The sequence below is a fragment of the Phyllobates terribilis genome, unplaced genomic scaffold (assembly GCF_046119375.1).
Source record: "Phyllobates terribilis strain yellow unplaced genomic scaffold, ASM4611937v1 Scaffold_7__3_contigs__length_470593459, whole genome shotgun sequence".
Taxonomy (NCBI): domain Eukaryota; kingdom Metazoa; phylum Chordata; class Amphibia; order Anura; family Dendrobatidae; genus Phyllobates; species Phyllobates terribilis.
In genome coordinates this window covers 298,324,213-298,347,775 of record NW_027362767.1, presented here as the reverse complement: position 1 = coordinate 298,347,775, position 23,563 = coordinate 298,324,213, and the positions used below count along the sequence as shown (strand labels likewise).

The 23,563-nt window shown below is 46.3% G+C and overlaps 1 protein-coding gene across 2 annotated transcripts in view; it reads right to left on the bottom strand.

The window, feature by feature from the left end:
• Positions 1 to 23,563, bottom strand: part of LOC141154701 (ras-like protein family member 11A-like) — a 71,318-nt gene that overhangs the window by 21,627 nt on the left and 26,128 nt on the right. The window contains exon 4 of one of the 2 annotated variants that reach the window (XM_073641039.1): positions 18,823 to 18,912. The exons of the other annotated variant lie outside the window; for it this stretch is intronic. Within the exon in view, the coding sequence (XP_073497140.1) occupies positions 18,823 to 18,912 (90 nt within the window). The remainder of the gene's footprint in view (positions 1 to 18,822; positions 18,913 to 23,563) is intronic. 2 annotated transcript variants of the gene reach the window in all.

Sequence of the window (23,563 nt, the reverse complement as noted above, 5' to 3'; positions counted from 1 at the left end):
GTTTGGTGCAAAGTCAATACTGTGGCTCATCAAAAGAATGTCATACCCACAGAGAAGAATGGTGCAGGCAGCATTATGCTTTGGGGCTGCTTTTCAGTAGCTGGAACTGGGGCTTTAGTCAAGGTGGAGCGAATTATAAGCAGTTCTAAATATCAGTGAATTTTGCATCAAAACCTTACCTTCAGGCATCTGCTAAAAATCTGAAAATGAAGACGATTTTTACCTTTCAGCATGATAATAACCCTAAGAATAATTTTAATTCAACCAAAAATTGTCTTTGCCCAAAGCCCATGGAAGTTTTGTAATGGCCAAGCCAGAGCCCACACGGAATCCAATTGAAAACCTGTGGGTTGACCTGAAGAGGGCGCTGTACACAGATTTCTGCCAAATTTGAAGCACTACTGCAAGTAAGAGTGGTCAAAGATTGATAATTCTAGATGTACCATGCTGATAGACTTCTACCCAAAAAGACTGAAGGCTGTGATAAATTCAGCAATGTATTAGTTTAAATCTAGTACATTACTAGACATTTAAACTGGTTAGATGACATGAAAATTAAGGTGTCACACAGCAACATGGCCTTAGATGATTGCCAGTTGGGTCAAGTAGCAACCTGCAACTAACTGAATGAAACCTTAATGCAACTGTCACAAAAAAATCCAACACAGACGGCAAATGTAGGTTGTGTGAAACTACGACTCTCATGTTATCTGTCTGTGATACAACTGTTTTTACAGCCAAACTTTGTCATGACACATGTTGCCATGTATCCCTAGCCTTACACTGTTGGATTTTTGGCAGTAAGTCAAATGTGAATTTGACAACATGCAACTCCCATTTTACCCCGTCTGAAATTCTCAGACTAGCCATGCAACCAAAAACATTTGCCATCAGCAGACAAGTTTTGCATGGAAATTCATGGCAAGTCCAATACGACTACAGGCCAGCAACAAAAAATGTAACAAATTTGGAAACATTTACAACTTTGCATCACAGTTGTGGTAGGTTAAAAATCCACTTATAACTGTGGATACTGGAAATTAACCTGATTTTCTGAGGCAGTGCATTCATCAGTAGCAGAACAGGGAGCATAGGTAGGGTGGTAGACAGAGATGAGAAAGAAGATGTAAAGTAGTGCAGCACTATGGAAAGCTTTGTGAGTGTGATAATTTTATATTATATTCTATAAATGATGGGTAACCACTAACCAGTGCAATGACTGGCACAGGGTGGAGGCATAATTGTAGTAGCTGGACAGAAATATGAACCTGACTGCTACATTCAGGATAGTTTTGAGAGGGGAAAGTTTAGTAGGAGGGAGACCGATTAGTAGAGAGTTGTAGTTGTTCAGACAAGAATGAAAAAGAGCAACAGTAAGAGTTTTGCAGTTTCAAAGTTAACAAAAGAGCAGATCTTATAGGTGTTTTTGAAGTGCAGATGACATAAGCGAGTGAGTGATCGGATATAGGAAGCAAAGGAAAGATATGAGTCAACTATAACACCAAGACAGCGAGCCCGCTGAAAGGGAGCTATGGTAGAACCACCTATGGAAATGGCAATATCAGGTTTAGGTAGATTATTAATGAGAGGAAACCACAAGAAGAAGTTCAGTATTGGAAAGATTCAGATTCAGGGAGGACACTATGTTAGAAACAGTGGACAGACAATCACTGATATTTTGTAGTAATGTGGGGATGATGTCAGGAGAAGATATGTATAATTGGGTGTCATCAGCATAGAGATGGTACTGAAAACCAAATCTGCTGGCGGTTTGTCCAATAGGCGTGATGTAGACAGAAGAGCGGAGGGGACCTAGCTTTCAACCCTGTACAACCCCAACATAAGGGGAAAAGGAAAGGAAGGGGAGCCAGCAAAAGATACAGTGAAAAACAATCAGAGAAATAGGAGAAGAATCAAAATAGAGAGGTATCTTTGAGACCAATAGAGCAGAGTAAAGTAAGGAGGAATTGGTGATCCACAATATCAAATGCCGCAGAGCGGTCAAAGAGAATCAGAAGGGAGTAATGGCCATTAGAATTATCTGTTGGTAAATCATTAGAGACTTTAGTAAGGGCAGTTTCTCTAGAGTGGAAATCGCGGAGAACAGGTTGTAAATGGTCAAAAGATTAGATGAGAGTAGTTCCAGGAGTTTACAGATGAAGGTAGGATTAGAGACAGGTCTCTAGTTAGCAGAACAGTTGTGGTCGAGGGATGTTTCTTTTAATAAAGGGGTTATGATGGTGCTTGAAGGAAGAGGGACACATACCAGAAAAAGAGAGGGTAAATATTTTAGTTAGATGGGTAGTGTCAGCCGGGGAGAGGAATTGGAGGAGGTGTGAAGGAACAGTCATGAATGGAACAGAATGTAGGGCATTAAGAGGACAGGAGCCTGGTACCTTTTTCTTCCATGACTGGTTCAAAGGTGGAAAGTGAACTTAATAAAGTGTGGGAGTGAAGGGGATCCTTGCTATTATAGGGCACTGGGAGAAAAGTTCCTGTAGAATTAATTTTGACAAGCTCATGCACTGAGTGACTGAAGTAAACTGCTGATGTCCTGACATACAGAGCAGGGGATTCAGCCAGGAGCGCGCACGCTGTGCAGGCTCCGCTCTCACCCTTAGAAAGAAGTATTCAGTGTGTGTGGAGCTGAATACGGATTTGCTTCAGAAACAGCATAGAGGGACATCTTCTAAAAGGTTTTTGAAAGGTTTTCTTTCAGATTTCATTTACTCTCACGGTGAAAGATCTTCAAATTCCATGTCTGTAAAAAGGGGGAATTTGTTTCCCTGGCTTTACCGTACATAGTCACTATGATGTTAATCTGGGAAAGATGATCTTTATGACTGTAGCGTCGGCGTCCCTGCCTCCTGCTAGGCAGGGACGCTGTTCCCCTCACCTCTCTGCTCCGTGCCCGGCGGCTTCCTCCCGCTCTGCCTGCAGCGCCCGCTCTCCCCCGGTCACTGCGCTTAGGGCGCGCGCGCGAGCGCTCCCCCTCTCTTAAAGGGGCCGCGCGCGTCGCCCTAAGGAGTCCCCGGCCAATGGCCGGAGGATCCCTCCATATATAAGGCACCTCCTCCAAAATGGAGGTGCCCGAGCAATGTTGTTGCACTGTTCACTACTCTGCTTCAGCCCTCAGGTCCCGTTTCCAGTTACCTGCCAGTTACCTGCCAGTTTCCTGCCAGTTTGCTGTCTGATTCCTGCCTGTTATCCGCTTGCCCGTTTGCTAGCCTGAGGTCCGACGGTCTGCCTTCCGACTCCTGTCAGTCTGTCTATGGACCAGCTAACCCGCTCACCTGGGAGCGCACATCTGCTACCTGCCTGTTAGCCTACCTGGAGGCTCCGCCGTCACGTGCTGTGACCACCTGCCAGTCCAGAGACTCTTCCCCGCTCACCTGGAGCGCTCATCTGCTACCTGCCTGTTAGCCTACCTGGAGGCTTCGCCGTCACGTGCTGTGACCACCTGCCAGTCCAGAGACTCTTGCCCGCTCACCTGGGAGCGCTCATCTGCTACCTGCCTGTTAGCCTACCTGGAGGCTCCGCCGTCACGTGCTGTGACCACCTGCCAGTCCAGAGACTCTTGCCCGCTCACCTGGGAGCGCTCATCTGCCATCTGCCTGCTAGCCTACCTGGAGGCTCAGCCGTCACAGGTCGTACCTGCCCGTTTACCCAGAGACTGTCCCGGTCACTTGCTGTGACCTCCTGCCCATTTACCCAGAGTCTGTCCCGGTCACTTGCTGTGACCTCCTGCCCGTTTACCCAGAGACTGTCCCGGTCACTTGCCGTGACCTCCTGCCCGTTTACCCAGAGACTGTCCCGGTCACTTGCTGTGACCTCCTGCCCGTTTACCCAGAGACTGTCCCGGTCACTTGCCGTGACCTCCTGCCCGTTTACCCAGAGACTGTCCCGGTCACCTGCTGTGACTGCCTGCCTGTCTTCCCTGGTCGCCACCCGCTTCCTTACAAGGACCGCCCCCTTGTATAAGTTGCTCAGAGGTTCCGCCTCCCAGTCCCGTTACAGTTTGCTCGGGCCATGGAACCCGGTGGCACCCAAGCTCCTTCGCTCTCGGACCTTTGTCATGAACTGTCCCGACAGAGGTCCCAACAGGAGTCCATCCTGGGTCACCTGCGGAATGTCAATACTCGCCTGGACACTTTGACTGCCCCACCAGCAACCACCGCTAGTGTCATGACTCGCAGCCCGGCTGCTCCGCTGCCTACCAATACCATAGTATCCTGCTCTGGAATCCGGCTTTCTGCACCTCCTCGCTTCGGAGGCGACTCCGCTCAAGCTCGGGGCTTCATTAACCAGTGCACCCTGCACTTTGAACACCAGTCCCACCAGTTTAATTCCGACCGGGCCAAAGTAGCCTTCATCATGTCCCATCTCACGGGAGAGGCACTGGCTTGGCTAAATCCTCTATGGGAGAGAGGAGACCCTCTGGTGTAAGACCTGCCAGCCTTTCTCACGGCTTTCCGGAAGGTCTTCGACGAACCCGGATGGAAGACCTCATCCGCCTCATCTCTGCTACGCCTCCGTCAAGGGAGTCTCACCGTGGGCCAATATGCCATACGGTTCCGTACCCTTGCTTCGGAGCTGGCCTGGGATAACGACGCCCTGGTGTCCGTCTTCTGGGAGGGTCTGTCCGGCCGTATTAAAGATGAACTCGCCGGTCGGGACATTCCTACCACTCTCGACGACTTGATTACACTTGCCGCCCAGATTGACATCCGGTTCCAGGAGCGCGCTAGGGAGGTCACCCGTGAGAGGAGGATTCCACGTCTAGTCCCTACCTTCCAGAGACCCGTCACTCCCTCTGTTACTCCCCAGGCACACTCACCTGAGCCTATGCAGGTCGACCAGACCAAGATGGTCAAGACCCATCAAGACTTACGTCGTGCCGAGGGGAGCTGTTTCTACTGTGGCAGTAAGGAGCACCGGATCCGTTCCTGCCCTGAGAGGTCGGGAAACGCCTGTGTCTAGGATCGCTCAGAGAGGTCGCCCTAGACAAAAGTAAACCCTCTCCATCCCTGATGCTGTCTGTTTCTATCTTCTGCGGAGAGAACCGCTATTTTGAACTGGCTCAACTTGACTCTGGAGCTGCTGGAAATCTCATCTCTCAATCCCTGGTAGAAAAATACCACATTCCCACCAAACCTCTGGCCGTACCTTTATCTGTCGCCGCCGTGGATGGGGGTCTCTTACCACATCCCATCCAACTCATCACCGAATCTCTGACTCTGCAGGTGGGAATGCTGCATTCTGAGAGCATCTCCTTTCATGTTCTGCCTGGACTCTCTCACGCACTATTGCATGGCCTGCCTTGGCTCCAGAAACATGCACCCGTGCTTGACTGGCAGACCGGAGAGGTCCTTCGCTGGGGACAGGACTGCCATAAGACTTGTCTAGTTCCCGTTCGTCCTGCCCGTCCTTCTCCTACCCCAGCCAATCTGCCCGGTCTTCCGGTTCCCTATTGGTCTTATGCGGATGTCTTCAATAAAAAAGAGGCAGAGACTTTACCTCATCATAGACCATACGACTGCCCAATCGACCTGATGCCCGGCTCTACTCCTCACCGTGGGCGAATCTACCCTTTGTCCGCTGCTGAAACCCGGTCCATGTCTGAATATATTGAGGAGAACCTGGCCCGGGGATTTATCCGGAAATCTACCTCCCCGGCGGGAGCAGGCTTCTTCTTTGTCAAAAAGAAGGACGGCTCACTCCGTCCATGTATAGACTATAGAGGCCTAAACCAGATTACTGTGAAGAATAAATACCCCCTTCCGCTTATTCCTGAATTATTTGACCGTCTGAGGGGGGCTAGAATCTTCACCAAACTGGATCTCCGTGGGGCGTATAACCTGGTCCGTATCCGTCAGGGGGATGAGTGGAAGACGGCATTCAATACCCGGGACGGCCACTATGAGTACCTTGTGATGCCCTTCGGTCTCTGTAACGCTCCTGCCGTCTTTCAAGAGTTGGTCAATGACATCTTCCGTGATCTTCTCTACTCCTGTGTGGTGGTGTACCTGGACGATATCTTGGTCTTCTCTCCGGATCTTCCTACTCACCGGAGGGACGTTCGTCAGGTCCTGCTCAGGCTCAGGCAGAACCACCTCTACGCTAAATATGAGAAGTGCATCTTTGAGCAGACCTCTCTTCCATTTCTGGGCTACATAATCTCTCAGACAGGTCTACAAATGGATCCTGAGAAACTGTCTGCCATCCAGAAGTGGCCCCGACCAGAGGGGTTGAAGGCTATTCAGCGGTTCCTGGGCTTCGCCAACTATTACCGCCTGTTCATACCACACTTCTCTTCCTGGACCGCCCCTATCTCTGCTCTCACCCGTAAAGGTACGAACCCCAGAGAATGGCCGCCCGAAGCAGAGGAGGCATTTCTTTCCTTAAAACAGGCCTTCCTCTCCGCCTCGGTGCTGCATCGTCCGGACGACAACAAACAATTCTTCCTAGAAGTTGACGCCTCCTCCTCCGGAGCTGGGGCGGTACTTACCCAAAAATCTTCTTCCGGAAGAAAGGTAACCTGCGGCTTTTTCTCCAAACTTTTCTCCTCTTCTGAGCGCAATTATTCTATAGGAGACCGAGAATTGTTGGCCATTAAGATGGCACTGGAGGAGTGGCGTTACCTGCTCGAGGGGGCTCTCCACCCGGTAATAATTTACACTGACCATAAGAACTTGGCATATCTCCAGAGCGCCCAGAGACTTAACCCGCGCCAAGCCTGGTGGTCTTTGTTTTTTGCCCGCTTTGATTTCATTCTTCATTTTCGTCCGGCTGACAAAAACATCAAAGCTGACGCCCTGTCCCGATCCTTTCTGGTGTCTGATCTTGAGGAGGAGCCTAAACACATCATCGATCCCGCCAGAGTAATGCAGGTAGCCCCCGTGGGCCTAAATTGTCTCCCTCCCGGTAAGACGTTCGTAACGGAGTCCGATCGGGAGAAGATTCTACACTGGGGTCACTCGTCTAAGCTAGCTGGGCACGCCGGTCAGAAAAAGACCCTCCAGCTTATTACCCGGCACTACTGGTGGCCTACCCTGCACAAGGATGTAATTGACTTTGTTTCTGCCTGTGTGTCCTGCGCCCGCAACAAAGTTCCGAGACACCCGCCTGCCGGCCGCCTTCTTCCTCTGCCTGTGCCTGCTGCCCCGTGGCAACATATAGCTATGGACTTCATAACAGATCTCCCCGTCTCTGCCGGTTGTACGGTCATTTGGGTGGTCGCTGACCGCTTTTCCAAAATGGCTCACTTTATTCCCCTGCCAGGCCTCTCATCTGCTCCCGAGCTAGCTAAAGACTTTATCCGCCACATCTTCCGTCTCCATGGTCTGCCTCTCCACATCGTGTCGGATCGTGGGGTTCAGTTCACCTTACGCTTCTGGAGAGCCACATGTAAACTGCTCGACGTCACCCTGGACTTCTCCTCCGCTTACCACCCACAGTCCAATGGTCAAGTGGAGCGGATCAATCAGAATTTGACCAGTTACCTCCGGCACTTCGTTAATGCCCACCATTCAGACTGGGTGGATCTCCTACCATGGGCCGAGTTCTCTTACAACAATCACGAGAGCGAATCTTCTTCTAAATCCCCGTTTTTTGTAGTCTTCGGTCAGCATCCTCGGATCCCTTTTCCTGTCTCCACCTCTGTGGACAACCCGGCTGCGGAATCTCTCGTTAGCAAATTTTCCTCCATTTGGGAGAGTACCCGATCCGCACTCCTTCAGTCGTCCGAGCGGATGAAGAGACACGCTGACAAAAAACGCCTGGATTCCCCACAATTTCGTCCCGGAGATAAAGTCTGGCTCTCATCCAAATATGTCCGGCTCAAGATTCCTTCCTATAAGTTAGGGCCTCGGTTCATCGGCCCACTGGAGGTTATCAAACAGATCAACCCGGTGGCCTATAAATTGAAACTCCCGGCCAACTTACGGATCCCTAACTCCTTCCATGTATCTCTTCCCAAACCCGTGGTACTTAACTCCTTTTCCAAGTCTACAGGTACGCCTCCTGCTCCGGTTTCTGCTGAAGACGAGTTTGAGGTAGAGAACATTCTGGCCACCAAAAGGGTAAGAGGAAAGACCTTTTTTCTAGTGGATTGGAAGGGGTTTGGTCCTGAGGAGAGAACATGGGAGCCCCGGGAGAACATCCATGCCCCTCTCATCCTTGCTAAATTTCTGTCTGGCCTAAAAAAGGGGGGGCCTAAAGGGGGGGGTACTGTAGCGTCGGCGTCCCTGCCTCCTGCTAGGCAGGGACGCTGTTCCCCTCACCTCTCTGCTCCGTGCCCGGCGGCTTCCTCCCGCTCTGCCTGCAGCACCCGCTCTCCCCCGGTCACTGTGCTTAGGGCGCGCGCGCGCGCTCCCCCTCTCTTAAAGGGGCCGCGCGCGTCGCCCTAAGGAGTCCCCGGCCAATGGCCGGAGGATCCCTCCATATATAAGGCACCTCCTCCAAAATGGAGGTGCCCGAGCAATGTTGTTGCACTGTTCACTACTCTGCTTCAGCCCTCAGGTCCCGTTTCCAGTTACCTGCCAGTTACCTGCCAGTTTCCTGCCAGTTTCCTGCCAGTTTGCTGTCTGATTCCTGCCTGTTATCCGCTTGCCCGTTTGTTAGCCTGAGGTCCGACGGTCTGCCTTCCGACTCCTGTCAGTCTGTCTATGGACCAGCTAACCCGCTCAGCTGAGAGCGCTCATCTGCTACCTGCCTGTTAGCCTACCTGGAGGCTCCGCCGTCACGTGCTGTGACCACCTGCCAGTCCAGAGACTCTTGCCCGCTCACCTAGAGCGCTCATCTGCTACCTGCCTGTTAGCCTACCTGGAGGCTCCGCCGTCACGTGCTGTGACCACCTGCCAGTCCAGAGACTCTTGCCCGCTCACCTGGGAGCGCTCATCTGCCATCTGCCTGCTAGCCTACCTGGAGGCTCAGCCGTCACAGGTCGTACCTGCCCGTTTACCCAGAGACTGTCCCGGTCACTTGCTGTGACCTCCTGCCCGTTTACCCAGAGACTGTCCCGGTCACTTGCCGTGACCTCCTGCCCGTTTACCCAGAGACTGTCCCGGTCACTTGCCGTGACCTCCTGCCCGTTTACCCAGAGACTGTCCGGGTCACTTGCTGTGACCTCCTGCCCGTTTACCCAGAGACTGTCCCGGTCACTTGCCGTGACCTCCTGCCCGTTTACCCAGAGACTGTCCCGGTCACCTGCTGTGACTGCCTGCCTGTCTTCCCTGGTCGCCACCCGCTTCCTTACAAGGACCGCCCCCTTGTATAAGTTGCTCAGAGGTTCCGCCTCCCAGTCCCGTTACAATGACCAACATATTTCCAGTCAGTTCTGCAGACATTTTATCATCAGATCTCTAGCAGGGTTTTCCCTCATCCTTAAAATAGAGCAAAGTACACTACCGTTCAAAAGTTTGGGGTCATTTAGAAATTTCATTATTTTTGAAAGAAAAGCACATTTTTTTTCAATGAAGCTAGCATTAAATGAATTAGAAATACACTCTATACATTGTTAATGTGGTTTATGACTATTCTAGCTGCAAACGTCTTGTTTTTATTGCAATATCTACATAGGTGTATAAAGGCCCATTTCCAACAACCACCACTCCAGTGTTTTAATGGTACATTGTGTTTGCTAACTGTGTAATAAGGTGAATGGATGTTTAGAAAACCCTAGAAAACCCTTGCACAAGTATGTTAGCCCAGCTGAAAACGGTTTGGCTGATTTGAGAAGCTATAGAATTGACCTTCCATTGAGCTAGTTGAGAATCTGGAGCATTACATTTGTTTGTTCTATGAAACTCTCAAAATAGCCAGAAAAAGAGAACTTTTATGTCAAACTCGACAGTCTATTCCTGTTCTTAGAAATGAAGTCTATTCCATGCGAGAGATTGCCAAGAAACTGAAGATTTCCTACAACGGTGTGTACTACTTCCTTCAGAGGAGAGCACAAACAGGCTCTAACCAGAGTAGAAAGAGAAGTGGGAGGCCCCGCTGCACAACTGAGCAACAAGACAAGGACATTAGAGTCTCTAGTTTGAGAAATCGACGCCTCACAGCTTCTCAACTGGAAGCTTCATTAAATAGTACAAGCAAAACGCCAGTGTCAACGTCTACAGTGAAGAGGCGACTCCGGGATGCTGGCCTTCAGGGCAAAGTGACAAAGAAAAAGCCATATCTGAGACTGGCTAATAAAAGGAAAAGATTAATATGGGCAAAAGAACACAGAAATTGGACAGAGGAAGATTGGAAAAAAGCTTTATGGACAGACGAATCAAAGTTTGAGGTGCTTGGATCATACAGACGAACATTTGTGAGACGCAGAACAACTGCAAAGATGCTGGAAGAGTGCCTGACACCATCTGTCAAGCATGGTGGAGGTAATGTGATGGTCTGGGGTTGCTTTGGTGCTGGTAAGTGGGAGATTTGTACAAGGTAAATGTGATTTTGAATAAGGAAGGCTATCACTCCATTTTGCAATGCCATGCCATACCCTGTGGACAGCGCTTGATTGGAGCCAATTTCATCCTACAACAGGACAATGACCCAAAGCACACCTCCAAATTATGCATGAACTATTTAGGGAAGAAGCAGGCAGCTGGCATTCTATCTGTAATGGAGTGGCCAGTGCAGTCACCAGATCTCAACCCCATTGAGCTGTTGTGGGAGCAGCTTGACCGTATGGTACGCAAAAAGTGCCCATCAAGCCAATACAACTTGTGGGAGAGGCTTCAGGAAGCATGGGGTGAAATTTCTCAAGATGACCTCAGCAAATTAACAGCTAGAATGCCAAAGGTCAGCAATGCTGTAATTGCTACAAAGGGAGCATTCTTTGACGAAAGCAAAGTTTGAAGGAGAAAATTATTCTTTCTAATAAAAATCATTATTTCTAACCTTGTCAATGTTTGGACTATATTTTCTAATCATTTGCAACTCATTTGATAAATAAAAGAATGAGTTTTCAAGGAAAACACAAAATTGTCTGGGTGACCCCAAACTTTTGAACGGTAGTGTAGATCTGAGTTTTCAGGAGTGCTGTGCTCTATATACATTGTATACGCCCCAAATCTGGCCTTTATAGAAGATTGGCAGTAAAAAAAGCTATTTTTGAAAGCAAGCCATAAGAAGTCCCGTTTACAATTTGCAAAAAGCCATGTAGGGGACATAGTTAGCATGTGAAAGAAGGTGTTACGTTAAGAAAAAATCAAAGTAGAACTTTTTGGGCTAAATGCAAAATGCTATGTGTGGCAGTAAACAAACACTGTACATCACCCTAAAAACACAATACCCAGTGTCAAACATGGTGGTAGCCTTTTTATGCTGCGGGGATGCTTTTCTTTAGCAAAGACAGGGAAACTGGTTAGAGTTGATGGGAAGATACATGGAGCTGAAAGCAGAGCAATCCTGGAGGAAAACCTGTTAGAGGCTGCAAAAGACTTGAGACTGGGGCATAGGGTCACCTTCCAGGAGGACAACGACCCTAAACATACTGCCAGAACTACAATGGAATGGTTTAGATCAAAGCATATTCATGTGCTTGAATGGCCCAGACACAGGGAGTCTGTTCACAGACAATCTCCATCTGATCTCACTGTGTTAGAACTAGTTTGCAAAGAAGAATGGGTAGACATTTCAGCCTCTAGATGGGCAAAGCTGGTAGAGGCATACCCCAAAAGACTTGCAGCAGTAACTGAAGGGAAGGTCATCCTACAAAGTATTGACATAGGGGGCTGAATACAAATGCACATTTCAATTTTCAGAATTATATTTTTTCAATATTTAGAAAACAATGTATCATTTCTGTTACACTTCACAAATACTGGCTACATTGTCTTGATATATCACATAAAATCCCAATAAACTACATTTAAGTTTGTGGCTGTAACGTGAACAAATGTGGTAAAGTTCACGGGATTTACTTTTTCAAAGCACTGTACCTATTTGCCACCTTAGATGTCGAAGGCTCTTAAATCTGCATGTCATTTTCTAAAAATGCTGATTATCATATTTCCTGGAACATAACATAGGGCTGTCTGTTGCCATAATTAAACACAGATGCATGTCGACAATGAAACAACAAAGCATGTACGCTACCTTACATTACATGAAAGATGAAGGCAAGATGCTTGAACATATGTTCAATAAAACAGGAATAGAATTGACCAGCACATCATCATAAAAAGTCCTACAAACCAGCAAATTAAGATCTGCGTCAGCATTAGCATCAATGTAGGATTCTTCAGTGATTAGTTAGAGAATGATGCTATTACGACTTCTCCCCTGATGACATCACTGTGTCGGTGTCCTATGAACTTGACCTTGAGAATAAGAATCCAGTTAGAAGATGATCATGGAAACTTGAGTATTATGATCTGACAGTCCAAATCTTCTTGTCCTAATTTGTCCATTTCCTTCCCCACATTTAAACAGGAAACGATCTAGATAGCTCCAGACTAACAGCATCTGTTCTTGTCAGCCTGGGACGGTTCTTGGAGTCAATCGTGAGAACATAACGTTTTTATTCTCATACAGTTGACGTAAGGGAAAACTCCCCAATTAAGGGTTATTGCCTGCAGTGTCACAGACACTTCTGTATAAACTTTTGTTCCCTCAGTCTTCATGACTCTTGGAGTAAATAGAGATAAGCTGACATCTGCTTCATTTATCACAGTTACATATTTAACCCCCATAGGCACCGTGCAAGAAATCACGGAATGACAGAATTGATGCATGGAGACATGTGACAACAAATACACACATATTGCAAAAATTAGCCTGTCAGCAGTGTAAGTATATGGAGCCCTTGTCCCATCATAAACAACCCCTCAAATATGGAACAGCCACCATAATTGTCTCAGGTACAGCCAAGAGTCTCCTGGCAAACCAGCTGTAACCAACAAAGCATGTTTACAGGGGTATAGAAGTAATACATGGTGGTCATCCAGTTGAATGGCCCTCCATTAAATACCTGGACAGGCCAAGCATGCAAGAGTGAGAACTGCTGCTTGTTAGTGACTTACCTCTCTGGCCCATAGAGGGGGATAATGAGAGGGGTCCCTCCTCACTGACAGACAGAAATCTACCCTAAGTCAGGGTAAAAAGAGCAAATGAACATATCACAAGTTACATTTTTGCTGCGTGAGGAGCTGTGTGAGGGCTGATGTTTTTTACTGATACCATTTTGCGGTATTCACCTCATCCTCAATTACCACAAAAGACTTTAAGCTGTTATTGATGTTAGAGGGGGCAATACACGGAATTAAGAACTGGGGTATGTGAACTTTTGATCAGGCTCATTTGGATGTTTTTGGTTGTCATTAAGATTTAAAAAGAGAAAACACAGTAGTTTGACAATAAATGGCTTCACCCAACCAATAACCATGAGTGGAGAAAAAGTTTTTTTTTATCATTCATAGTTTTTAACATAGTAACATAGTTTTTAAGGTTGAAGGAAGACTAAGTCCATCTAGTCCAACCCATAGCCTAACTTGTTGATCCAGAGGAAGGCAAAAAAAAACCCATGTGGCAAACACTAAGTTCCACATTGGGGAAAAAAATTCCTTCCCGACTCCATACGACAATCAGACTAGTTCCCTGGATCAACGCCCTATCAAGGAATCTAGTATTTATAACCTGTAATATTATACTTTTCAAGAAAGGCATCCATGCCCTTCTTAAATTTTAGTAGTGAATCACTCATTACAACATCATGCGGCAGAGTGTTCCATAGTCTCACCGCTCTTACAGTAAAGAATCCGCGTCTGTGATTATGATTAAACCTTCTTTCCTCCAGACGTAGAAGATGCCCCCTTGTCCCCGTCTCTGGCCTCAGAGTAAAAAGATCAGTAGAAAGGTCTTTGTACTGTCCCCTCATATAGTTGTACATAGTAATAAGATCACCCCTAAGCCTTCTTTTTTCCACAGTAAATAACCCCAAGTGTAATAACCTGTCTTGGTATTGCAGACCCCCCAGTCCTCTAATAACCTTGGTCGCTCTTCTCTGCACCCGCTCTAGTTCAGCTATGCCTTTCTTATACACCGGAGACCAGAACTGTACACAGTATTCTAAGTGTGGTCGCACTAGTGACTTGTATAGAGGTAAAATTATGTTCTCCTCATGAGCATCTATGCCTCTTTTAATGCATTCCATTATTTTATTTGCCTTTGCAGCAGCAGCCTGACACTGGCCACTAAACGTGAGCTTGTCGTCCACAAATACACCCAGGTCATATTCTCTGAAACAAGGCCAAGAAAGCAAAAATTCGGCTGGGGTATGTAAACTTTTGAGCACAACTGTATATGTTAAATAGAAATTATTTAGAATTGTAAAATAAATGACATCATATTTTTGCAAAAAAAACTGTCAAATTAAACCATTTGTTAGGATGTGTAAATTCTAAGGAAATGTCAGTCATCTAGAAGGTAACACTCAATAGAAGGTTTTGGAGAACCGCGAGGCCTCACTACTGTATATCATTAACATTACTCTTCTTATGATATATGACCTAATAAAGTACAAAAGAACTTCTGCAGCCCATATGAGTTATATTCTGCCCAATTTTTACTCCTTCACCTACTTTCATCTTTAGTATTCATCTGCTGTAGAGTGAGTTATATTTCTCACAGAAAGAGCTTGGGGTATGGAGTCAGAGGCTGGGCCAGGTCACAGAATGCAAAACTGCAGAAAGACACAATCCAGACTTTTTATTTTTTTTAGAACAGACCAGATTCTTCCTGGCACTATGATAATTGCCATAACTCTCAATAGCACAGTCGTAACACCACACTTTTAGTCAGAATTACTGTTATCTCCTTAAAGGGTTCTCCGGTGAAAGCAAGTTAGATAAGATGAAAACATTGATTGGTGGGGGTCCATCTGCTGGAACCTGCACCAATCAGCAGAAAGGCAGCACTTTTATCCCTGATGGAGCTTTTATTTCCGTTACAAAATGGAGCGGCAGGTCAGATGATCAACCACCACTTCAGTCATTTCTTATGGGGCTTCTGAGCGCTGCACTTGGCTTTTTCTGGCAACTCCATAGAAAATGACTGAAGCGGCGGTCAGCCATGAGCACTGCCACTCTCTTCAAGGATAAAAGTGCCCCGTTCTGCTGATTGATGGTGGTCCCAGCGGTCAGAAACTCACGGATCAATATGTTTCTCCCTATTCCTGGGAATAGGGGATTTGCATTTTAACTGAATTTCGTCGCTGAATATAAATGAATATGTATTTCGGCATGTTTTGCTCAACTCTAGTCAGAGTAAATGTACATTTTTTGGTACCATAGGAAAGTTTTTATATAAAAATCTTTATAATTTTTTTTTTGGGCCTAAATTAGTTAACAAGTATCTTCTCCACCTTCCAGCATACCACTCTGAGGAATAAAGGAGAGGACCTGGGGCATTTGTATTGAAAGGCAATTTTAAGACAAGTAATTGATAAAAGTTTTCCTATGTGCCCAATCATCTCCTTATGGATATTACATGGAGTGGTTAGCATAAACGCATGGACATGAGGTGAAGGAAGAGTATAATAAAGTGAACGACTACATGTGTGTGATCTTTTTGATGACTAAGTCAGAAAGCTGGTGGAGTAGAAAGCTGGGTGGCCTAAGCCTTCATCACCTCCAAGCTCCCCTTAACCTAGACAATGTAATAATTGTAATGCCACCTTTGACATCAGATACACCACTGGATCTCTTTTATTTGAACAAATGTTTCCCAAAACTTACAGGACTAAGTGATCGGCCAGAATTAAAATGGGCATTTCACAGGAATTTTTAATTTAAACTTAGTACCTCCTCCAACTAATGCTGCTTCACTGATTCTGGGACAGTTTTTCTTTTTCTTCTGTGTCCCTCCATTACAAGGTTATGCCCCCAGGTAATAATGAGGCAAAAGTTCCCTTTAACAATTGGGTGTATACCAGAAAACTGATCTGTAGGTGTGGTCATGTTGTGATTGGCCAGCATCAGAGGAGATAACGTAAATGCCCTCATATATGTTTTGACATATACACCCAAATGATTAAAGAGAAAATTTGCTTCTTTATTACCAGGGAGCATAATTTTGGAACAAAGAGACACAGAAGAAAAAAAAGATCTGTACCAGAATCAGTGGAGCAGCACCAACTGGAGGCGATACTCAGATTAAATTAAATAAATACAGAGAAAGGTCCTCTTTAAGTACAATGTTAATGTTGTAAGAGTGGTCTGTGGCCCCCTTCTGCAAACTCTATAACTGTGTCTGGGAGGGGGGGCCCGTAGTCACACTTTCAACTATATCTGCATCCTGGATGCAGATAAACTTAAATGAGCTATTGAACAGGGAACTGTTAGCTCCTTGTTCCATCATTCCCCTTGTGCCTCTGATCTCGGAATCTCAGCACAGCTATCAGAATGACGTCAAGATGCTGTGCAGCGCTTCAGACCACACATTGCAAAGACTGAAGCAGTGGGGGAACAGGGTAAGGTGGGAAGTTTTCAATTTTTTTTACTTTATCAAACAGTACTTGTATGGAGCTGTCATTCAGTGTGTGTGGATATTTTGTGGGGGCCACCATACTGTGTGTAGGTGGGTGTGGGGGCCATCATAAAGTGTGAAGAGCTTTGGGGGCCATCAACTGTATGTGGAGGAACAGTGGGGTCAATAATACTGTGTCAGGGGCTGGGGAGCTTATCATACTATGTGAGGGCAATCATACTGTGTGTGGGATACTTTGGGGGTCATCATAATGTGTAAGGGTTGTGTGTGGGGTCATGATACTGTGTAAGGCAACTGTGTGGGAAAACTGTGTGGAGGGCCGTGGGAACCATAATACTGTGAGGAAGGACAGAGAGGGCCATAATAATGTGTGAAAGAACTGTGTGGACTGTCAAACTTTGTGATGGGCTGTGGGGGCTATCATAGTGTGCGGAGGACATTATAATGTATTTAGGGCTGTGGGGGCCATCATACTGTGTGTAGGGATGAGGGGGAAATCATACTGTGTGGAGGGCTTTGGGATCAATCATATTGTGTAGAGGGCTGTGGGGGCCACCATACTGTGTGGGTGTGCTTTGGGAGGCCATCGTACTTTGTTGGAAGCTGTGGAAGCATCATACTGTGTAGATGGCTGTGGGGGCCATTATAATGTGAGGAAGGACAGTGAGGGCCATTATATGTGAGGGAACTTTGGGGACCATCAAACTGTATGTAGGGCAGAGGAGTCCATCATACTGTAAGGAGGACTTTCGAGACCATTATAATGTGTGAAAGGCTGAGGAGGTAATCATACAATGTGGAGAGATTTTGGGGGCCATCATACCATGTAGAGGGCTGTGGAAGCTATCATGCCTTGTGGGTGCAATCATACTGTAGGGGTAGGATGTATTGGGCCATCATACTGTGTCAGAAAATGTGGAAGAATCATACTGAGTAGATGGCTGTGGGGGCCATTATATTGAGTGGAGGGACTGTGAGGAGGGACAACCAGGGTCATCATAATGTGTGAGGGAATGGTAGGGACCATCAAACTAAGTATGGGACTTTGGGGCCCATCATAATATGTGTAGGGCTGTGGGGGTCATCATACTATATAAAGAGCTATCGGGTGTATCATAATGTGTGGAGGGTTTTGTGGGCCATCATACTGTGTGAAGAGCTGTGTGGGCCATTATACTGTATAGAGAGTGAGGGAGCTATCATACTGTGTGAGGAGCTGTGTAGAGGCCATCATATTGTGTGTGTGGGCTGTGGGGGACCATCATACCGTGTCGGGATCTGTGGGGGTATTATACTGTGTTCAGGGGCGGACACAGACTGTAGTGGGCCCCTGTGCAAGAAATTTTTGGGGGCCCCCCCCTGCGCTTCATAAGGCAACAAAGTTATGTAAACATAACCCCCCCATGTGCATCTCTCGCCCCCCCATGTGCAGCTCACCCCCCCGTGCATCTCCCATCCCCCCCGTGCATCTCTCATCCCCCCATGTGCATCTCTCATCCCCCCCATGTGCATCTCTCACCCCCCCATGTGCATCTCTCACCCCCCATGTGCATCTCTCACCCCCCCATGTGCATCTCTCACCCCCCCATGTGCATCTCTCACCCCCCCCCATGTGCATCTCTCATCCCCCCCACTCCTAGTTAATTAATTGTATTTAAAACAAATAAAACTTGTTATACTTACCCCCATGCGATCCCTGCAGAATCCTGGCGCTCGTCCACGTCGCTGCCACCAGGCTCTCCTGACGTTCGGCCATGTGACGGTGCCACATACATAGCCATCAGCTTTTGTTTTGGCCAAAAGATTTTTAAAGCCGCCACCACGATAAGGTAGACTCTTCTGGCCAGGCCCTACTCTAACCTATTAAAATTTTCTTAAAATATCCAATACTCTTTTTAGATATATTTTTATTTAGTTTTCTCTAAGGGAATGTGTCATATACATTTTTTTTTTAAAATGACCAATAATACCACATACAGGGAATACCGCCACACCATGACCAGACCACATATTACCACAACATAGTGACCGAATAATACCACACAGAAGGGGGAAAAACTGCCACACCATGACCAGACCATATATTACCACCACATTACTAATATTACCACCACATTACTAATATTACCATAAGTGTCATTATACACGGGAGCTCTATACATGGTATGTATAATGTAAGTGTCCAGGTAATCTAGTGATCACCAGTGACATTATACACAGGAGCTCTGTATATAGTGTCAGTGTACAGGTAATACAGTGATCACCAGTGACATTATACACAGGAGCCCGGTACATAGTATATAGTGTAAGTGTACATGTAATACACTGACTCACTGGTGACGTCTCTAGGTGAAGTCCTTCAGCTACGCTTTTCTCCTTCATCCAGCACAGACCGCCATCACGTCTTCCAGCCAGGACTCGTCTCTGCATAAAATAACACAGTTATCTAGAGCACATTCCCCAACTTCTACATTACACAGCTGAATACAGACGTGCATCCACCATCAATATATGGTTAGTTATTATGCAACCTACCATTCCAAATATAAATTGTAATCCACCACGGTGCCCCCATTAACTGTAAATAGGCACTTAATATATAATTTAATTAGAACCTCTACTCTTTCCGCCAATTTGTTACCAGTTACACTCCTGCATCCGCAACGCCCCCTACTCTATACTTCCTGCTCCCCGCATTCATTATTTACATGCACCCCCTGCCCCAATTCATTATATCATGTCCGTGCTCTCCCCACCCCATCATCATTTATCATTTACTGTCCCCCACCCCACATTCATTATGTGCAGCTCGTTATCCCCCTACTCCCAATTCCCCCATGTGCAGCTCATTTTCTCCCAATTCCCCCATGTGCAGCTCTCATCCCCTCATGTGCAGCACTCACCCCTCCATGTGCACATCTCTCATCCCCCTCCCCCACATGTGCCCCTCTCTCATCCCCCCCATGTGCACCTCTCTCATCCCCCTCCCCCACATGTGCACCTCTCTCATCCCCCTCCCCCACATGTGCACCTCTCTCATCCCCCTCCCCCACATGTGCACCTCTCTCATCCCCCTCCCCCACATGTGCACCTCTCTCATCCCCCTCCCCCACATGTGCACCTCTCTCACCCCCCTCCCCCACATGTGCACCTCTCTCATCCCCCCCATGTGCACCTCTCTCATCCCCCTCCACCACATGTGCACCTCTCTCATCCCCCTCCACCACATGTGCCCCTCTCTCATCCCCCCCATGTGCCCCTCTCTCATCCCCCCCATGTGCATCTCTCATCCCCCTTCCCCACATGTGCACCTCTCTCATCCCCCTCCCCCACATGTGCACCTCTCTCATCCCCCTCCACCACATGTGCATCTCCCATTCCCCCCACTCCTAGTAAATTGTATTTAAAAAAAAATAAAACTTGTTATACTTACCCCCATGCGATCCCTGCAGAATCCTGGCGCTCGTCCAAATTGCTGACACCAGGTTCTCCTGACTTACGGTCATGTGACGGCGCCGTCACATGACCGGAAGTCAGGGGAATCATGAAAGAGCTGCCGCAGCAGCGCAGCGCTGAGATGTCCCGGACCCGGCTCTTAGCATGGGGCCGGGGGCCCCATGAGGAGAGAGACGCACAAGAGGGGGGCCCCCCAAGGGGGCCCCTACCGGCTGGGCCCCATACTGGAGTCAGGGCAGTCATGCCCTGATGGCGGCCCTGCTGGAGGGGCCCCCTCTCCCTCGGGGCCCCCGTTCAATGAACTGGCTGCACGGGCGGTAGTTCCGCCCCTGACTGTGTTGGTTTCACTGGGGGGCTAATTATATAAGAGGGGGAATTGTGGGGACTTCATACTGTGTGTTTCCTTAAAGTACTGTGGGGACCTCATACGGTGCACGTGTAGGGTACTGTGGAGGCATTCACAGTAGGGGTATCATAGTGTTTGTTTTTTTTTTTTGTTAGAATTATTCTTTATGGGGGCCTTCAAAGGGTTATCATAGTGGGTCACAACAATAAGGAGCTTCCATAATGGCAAAATTATTTTGTAAGCGCAATACATGTCCCTCTCCCTGTCTTTAAAAGTTGGGAGATATGCCCTTTTGTGTTGTCATTAAGATTTAAAAAGAGAAAACACAGTAGTTTGACAATAAATGGCTTCACCCAACCAATAACCATGAGTGGAGAAAAAGTTTTTTTGTTATCATTCATATTCTCTGAAACAAGGCCAAGAAAGGAAAAATTCTGCCGGGGTATGTAAACTTTTGAGCACAACTGTATGTGCCATGATACCGCTAATTTATTTTTAAGGGGGTGTTCAATTAGGACTTCATTATGGGACTATATAAATAAAGATTATTATTATTCATTTAATCTTTTGGTTGGCGCCATCCTAGCTGTGAGCGGCGCTCTCACAGATTCAGCTGGTGGCGGTCTTCAGGAAAATGGCACCGGGAGGCAGCGCATGCGCAGAATGAGATCTTGGCTACATGACTAGAGGAAGGAGTAAGCTTTTTTTTCTTTGAAGAGGGCAGGATTTCGGAATAGATGTAACTTCCCATCTTCCTCTCTCTCTCGCCAGAAGAGCTTGAGGAAACAGGTAGGTTTTGATTGACTAATTGTAACTGATAGGGGATGGTAAATCTCATGATAGTGAATGGGTTGAGAAAGGAATAGCAAGAAGAATGTAATTATAATGATATCCAAGAGTGGGCACATTGTTTGGGCACAGAGTGCTGATCATCAATATGGTCATTGGCGGCCCTAAAATGTACTGGCTTTGCTGGAATGGCAAACTGGAGCCTGCTGCCCGGCTGGGGATCTCAAAACATATTTAGCTCAATAGGTTGAAAAAAGACATTTATACATTCTCTATCACTAGATTATTTATAACCCACAATCTCAAATTGTGAGAAAAGCATCCAGCCCTTTCTTAAAGGGATTGTCCACTACTTTTTATTATCCCCCTAATGTATTCCCCCTGGGGCCCATAAGGGTTTTTGTAAATACCTTGCATTGCAGTTACTGCCTGTGAGCGGCGCTATCACTGGGGGGCAGAGCACGACCTGCACCTAACTGTGTTAGGCTTGGGGAAAATTGTGCTGTAGTTTCGAAAATATACCTATATCTAGATAAGTACAACATAGGACTGCTTTGATCTTGCTGGAATCCACATAGAATAGTTAATTTCGTTAAGAAAAAAAAGGCACTATCATTATAGCTCACAATTATGATTTGAAAAGCTTTGAATTCAAAGGCATTTTCTAGAATCTAAAGTTATTTTCTTTAATATAAAGTAATTTTCTATTCATCATTCCCCTCTATGTGCAGATCTGCTTAATTATATACTTAGATTCAAACCACTGACTTTGCCTGGCTGAAAACCATTTCAAAGATGTGGAATGGGCAGCCGTGTGGTTATCTTACGGTATATCATGCATGACAGATTAAAGAGATTTTCCTGGAGTCAAAAGAAACATTCTGTTAGAAATGAGATAAGAAAAGCATTGTGTAAAGATTATAACATCATGTACCATTATCTTGTGTCGGCTGTGATATACTAGCCATAAAACTGCCCATACACATAGGATAGCTCATTTGGCTAATAGCCATCTCGCTTAAGGTGCATTTACATTGCCCATTTATAGGAAAACAAGTTTTCCTAAGAACACGTTTTCTGTTGTACAGTGTAAATAGGCTGCCAATCACCTAACAAATGAGCAATCAGTTTGGTTAAAAATCATTGTTCTTGGCTGCACATCATCCTGTGTAAAGAAGACTTGTGCTGCCGAAAACAATGACAGCCAATGCGCCCAGAACGATCAATTACAGATTGTCCTGTGCATATTGGAATCGCAGTCAGCCTGACTAATCATATTATTAAAGGACCACCGATCGGTAAACATGTAGCCAATCTGCTGTCACTATTGGGCTGCAAGTCGTCTAATGTAAATGCACCCTTAAAGTGGTTGTTCTCTTTCAAATGAGTTCTACCCTGGCTTCAGTTTGCTATAAAAAAAAAACAAAAAAAAAACACAAAAATTTGGCTGGAGTTTGAGTTGGTATACATGCAACACATAAACGCATGTTCACATTGGCAATTAAACAGACAAAACCTAAAAGAAATGAGCATATACTTTCCTATAACCATATAAGTAATAAGCAAAAGTGCATCTAAATAACATAGGTCCGTAGTAAACAGTGTTTTTGATCAAAAAAAGCATAAAAGCTATCCCACCAGCGCCAAGGTGACCCTATTCGGGACGATCCTACACTGTCTAATATTAAGACCTTACCATGTGTCAGAAGTGACCTCGATGTGAATAAGGGCAGACAAAGGACTGGGTCCCGAACTCTGGGCACCTCAGTCTTGGGAAGCTATATAAATGTAATGTCCAGCTCAAGGCACTGGTGGGATGGCTTTTATGATTTTTCATTTTATCAAAAACAGTGTTTACTAAGGACCCTATGTTATTTTAAAGCACTTTTGCTTTTTACTTATTTGGTTACAGCAGGGTATATGCTCATTTTGTTTCTTTTTTGTTTTGTCTGTTTAATGGCCAATGTGAACATGTGTTTATGTGTTGCATGTATACCAACTCAAACGCCAGCCCAATTTTTGTGTTTTTTCTTTGGATTTTTGCATTTTGTGCAAGTTAGGGAGTGGCCTCCCTTCCTTGAGCTGGACATTACATTTATATAGCTTCCCAAGACTGAGGTGTCCAGAATTCAGGACCCTGTCTTTAGTCTGCTCTTATTTACACTCACTTCTGACACATTGTAAAGTTTTAATATTTGACAGCGTAGGACCGTCCCAAATAGGGTCATCTTGGTGCTGGTGGATAGTTTTTATGCTTTTTTTTTATCAAAACAGTGTTTACTAAGGACCCTATGTTATGGGTATATACTCATTTTGTTTCTTTTGGATTTTATAAAAAAAAAACACACTTTACTTACCTTCCCTAGGTCCACTGGCGAGTCACCGCTCCCTTCAAAGAAGCTGCGCTCGCTGATTAGCTGTCGACGTGACATCAGCGCCATAGCCAATGCAGAACCCCAGGAGCAGCAGCTGCCACAGAGCAAT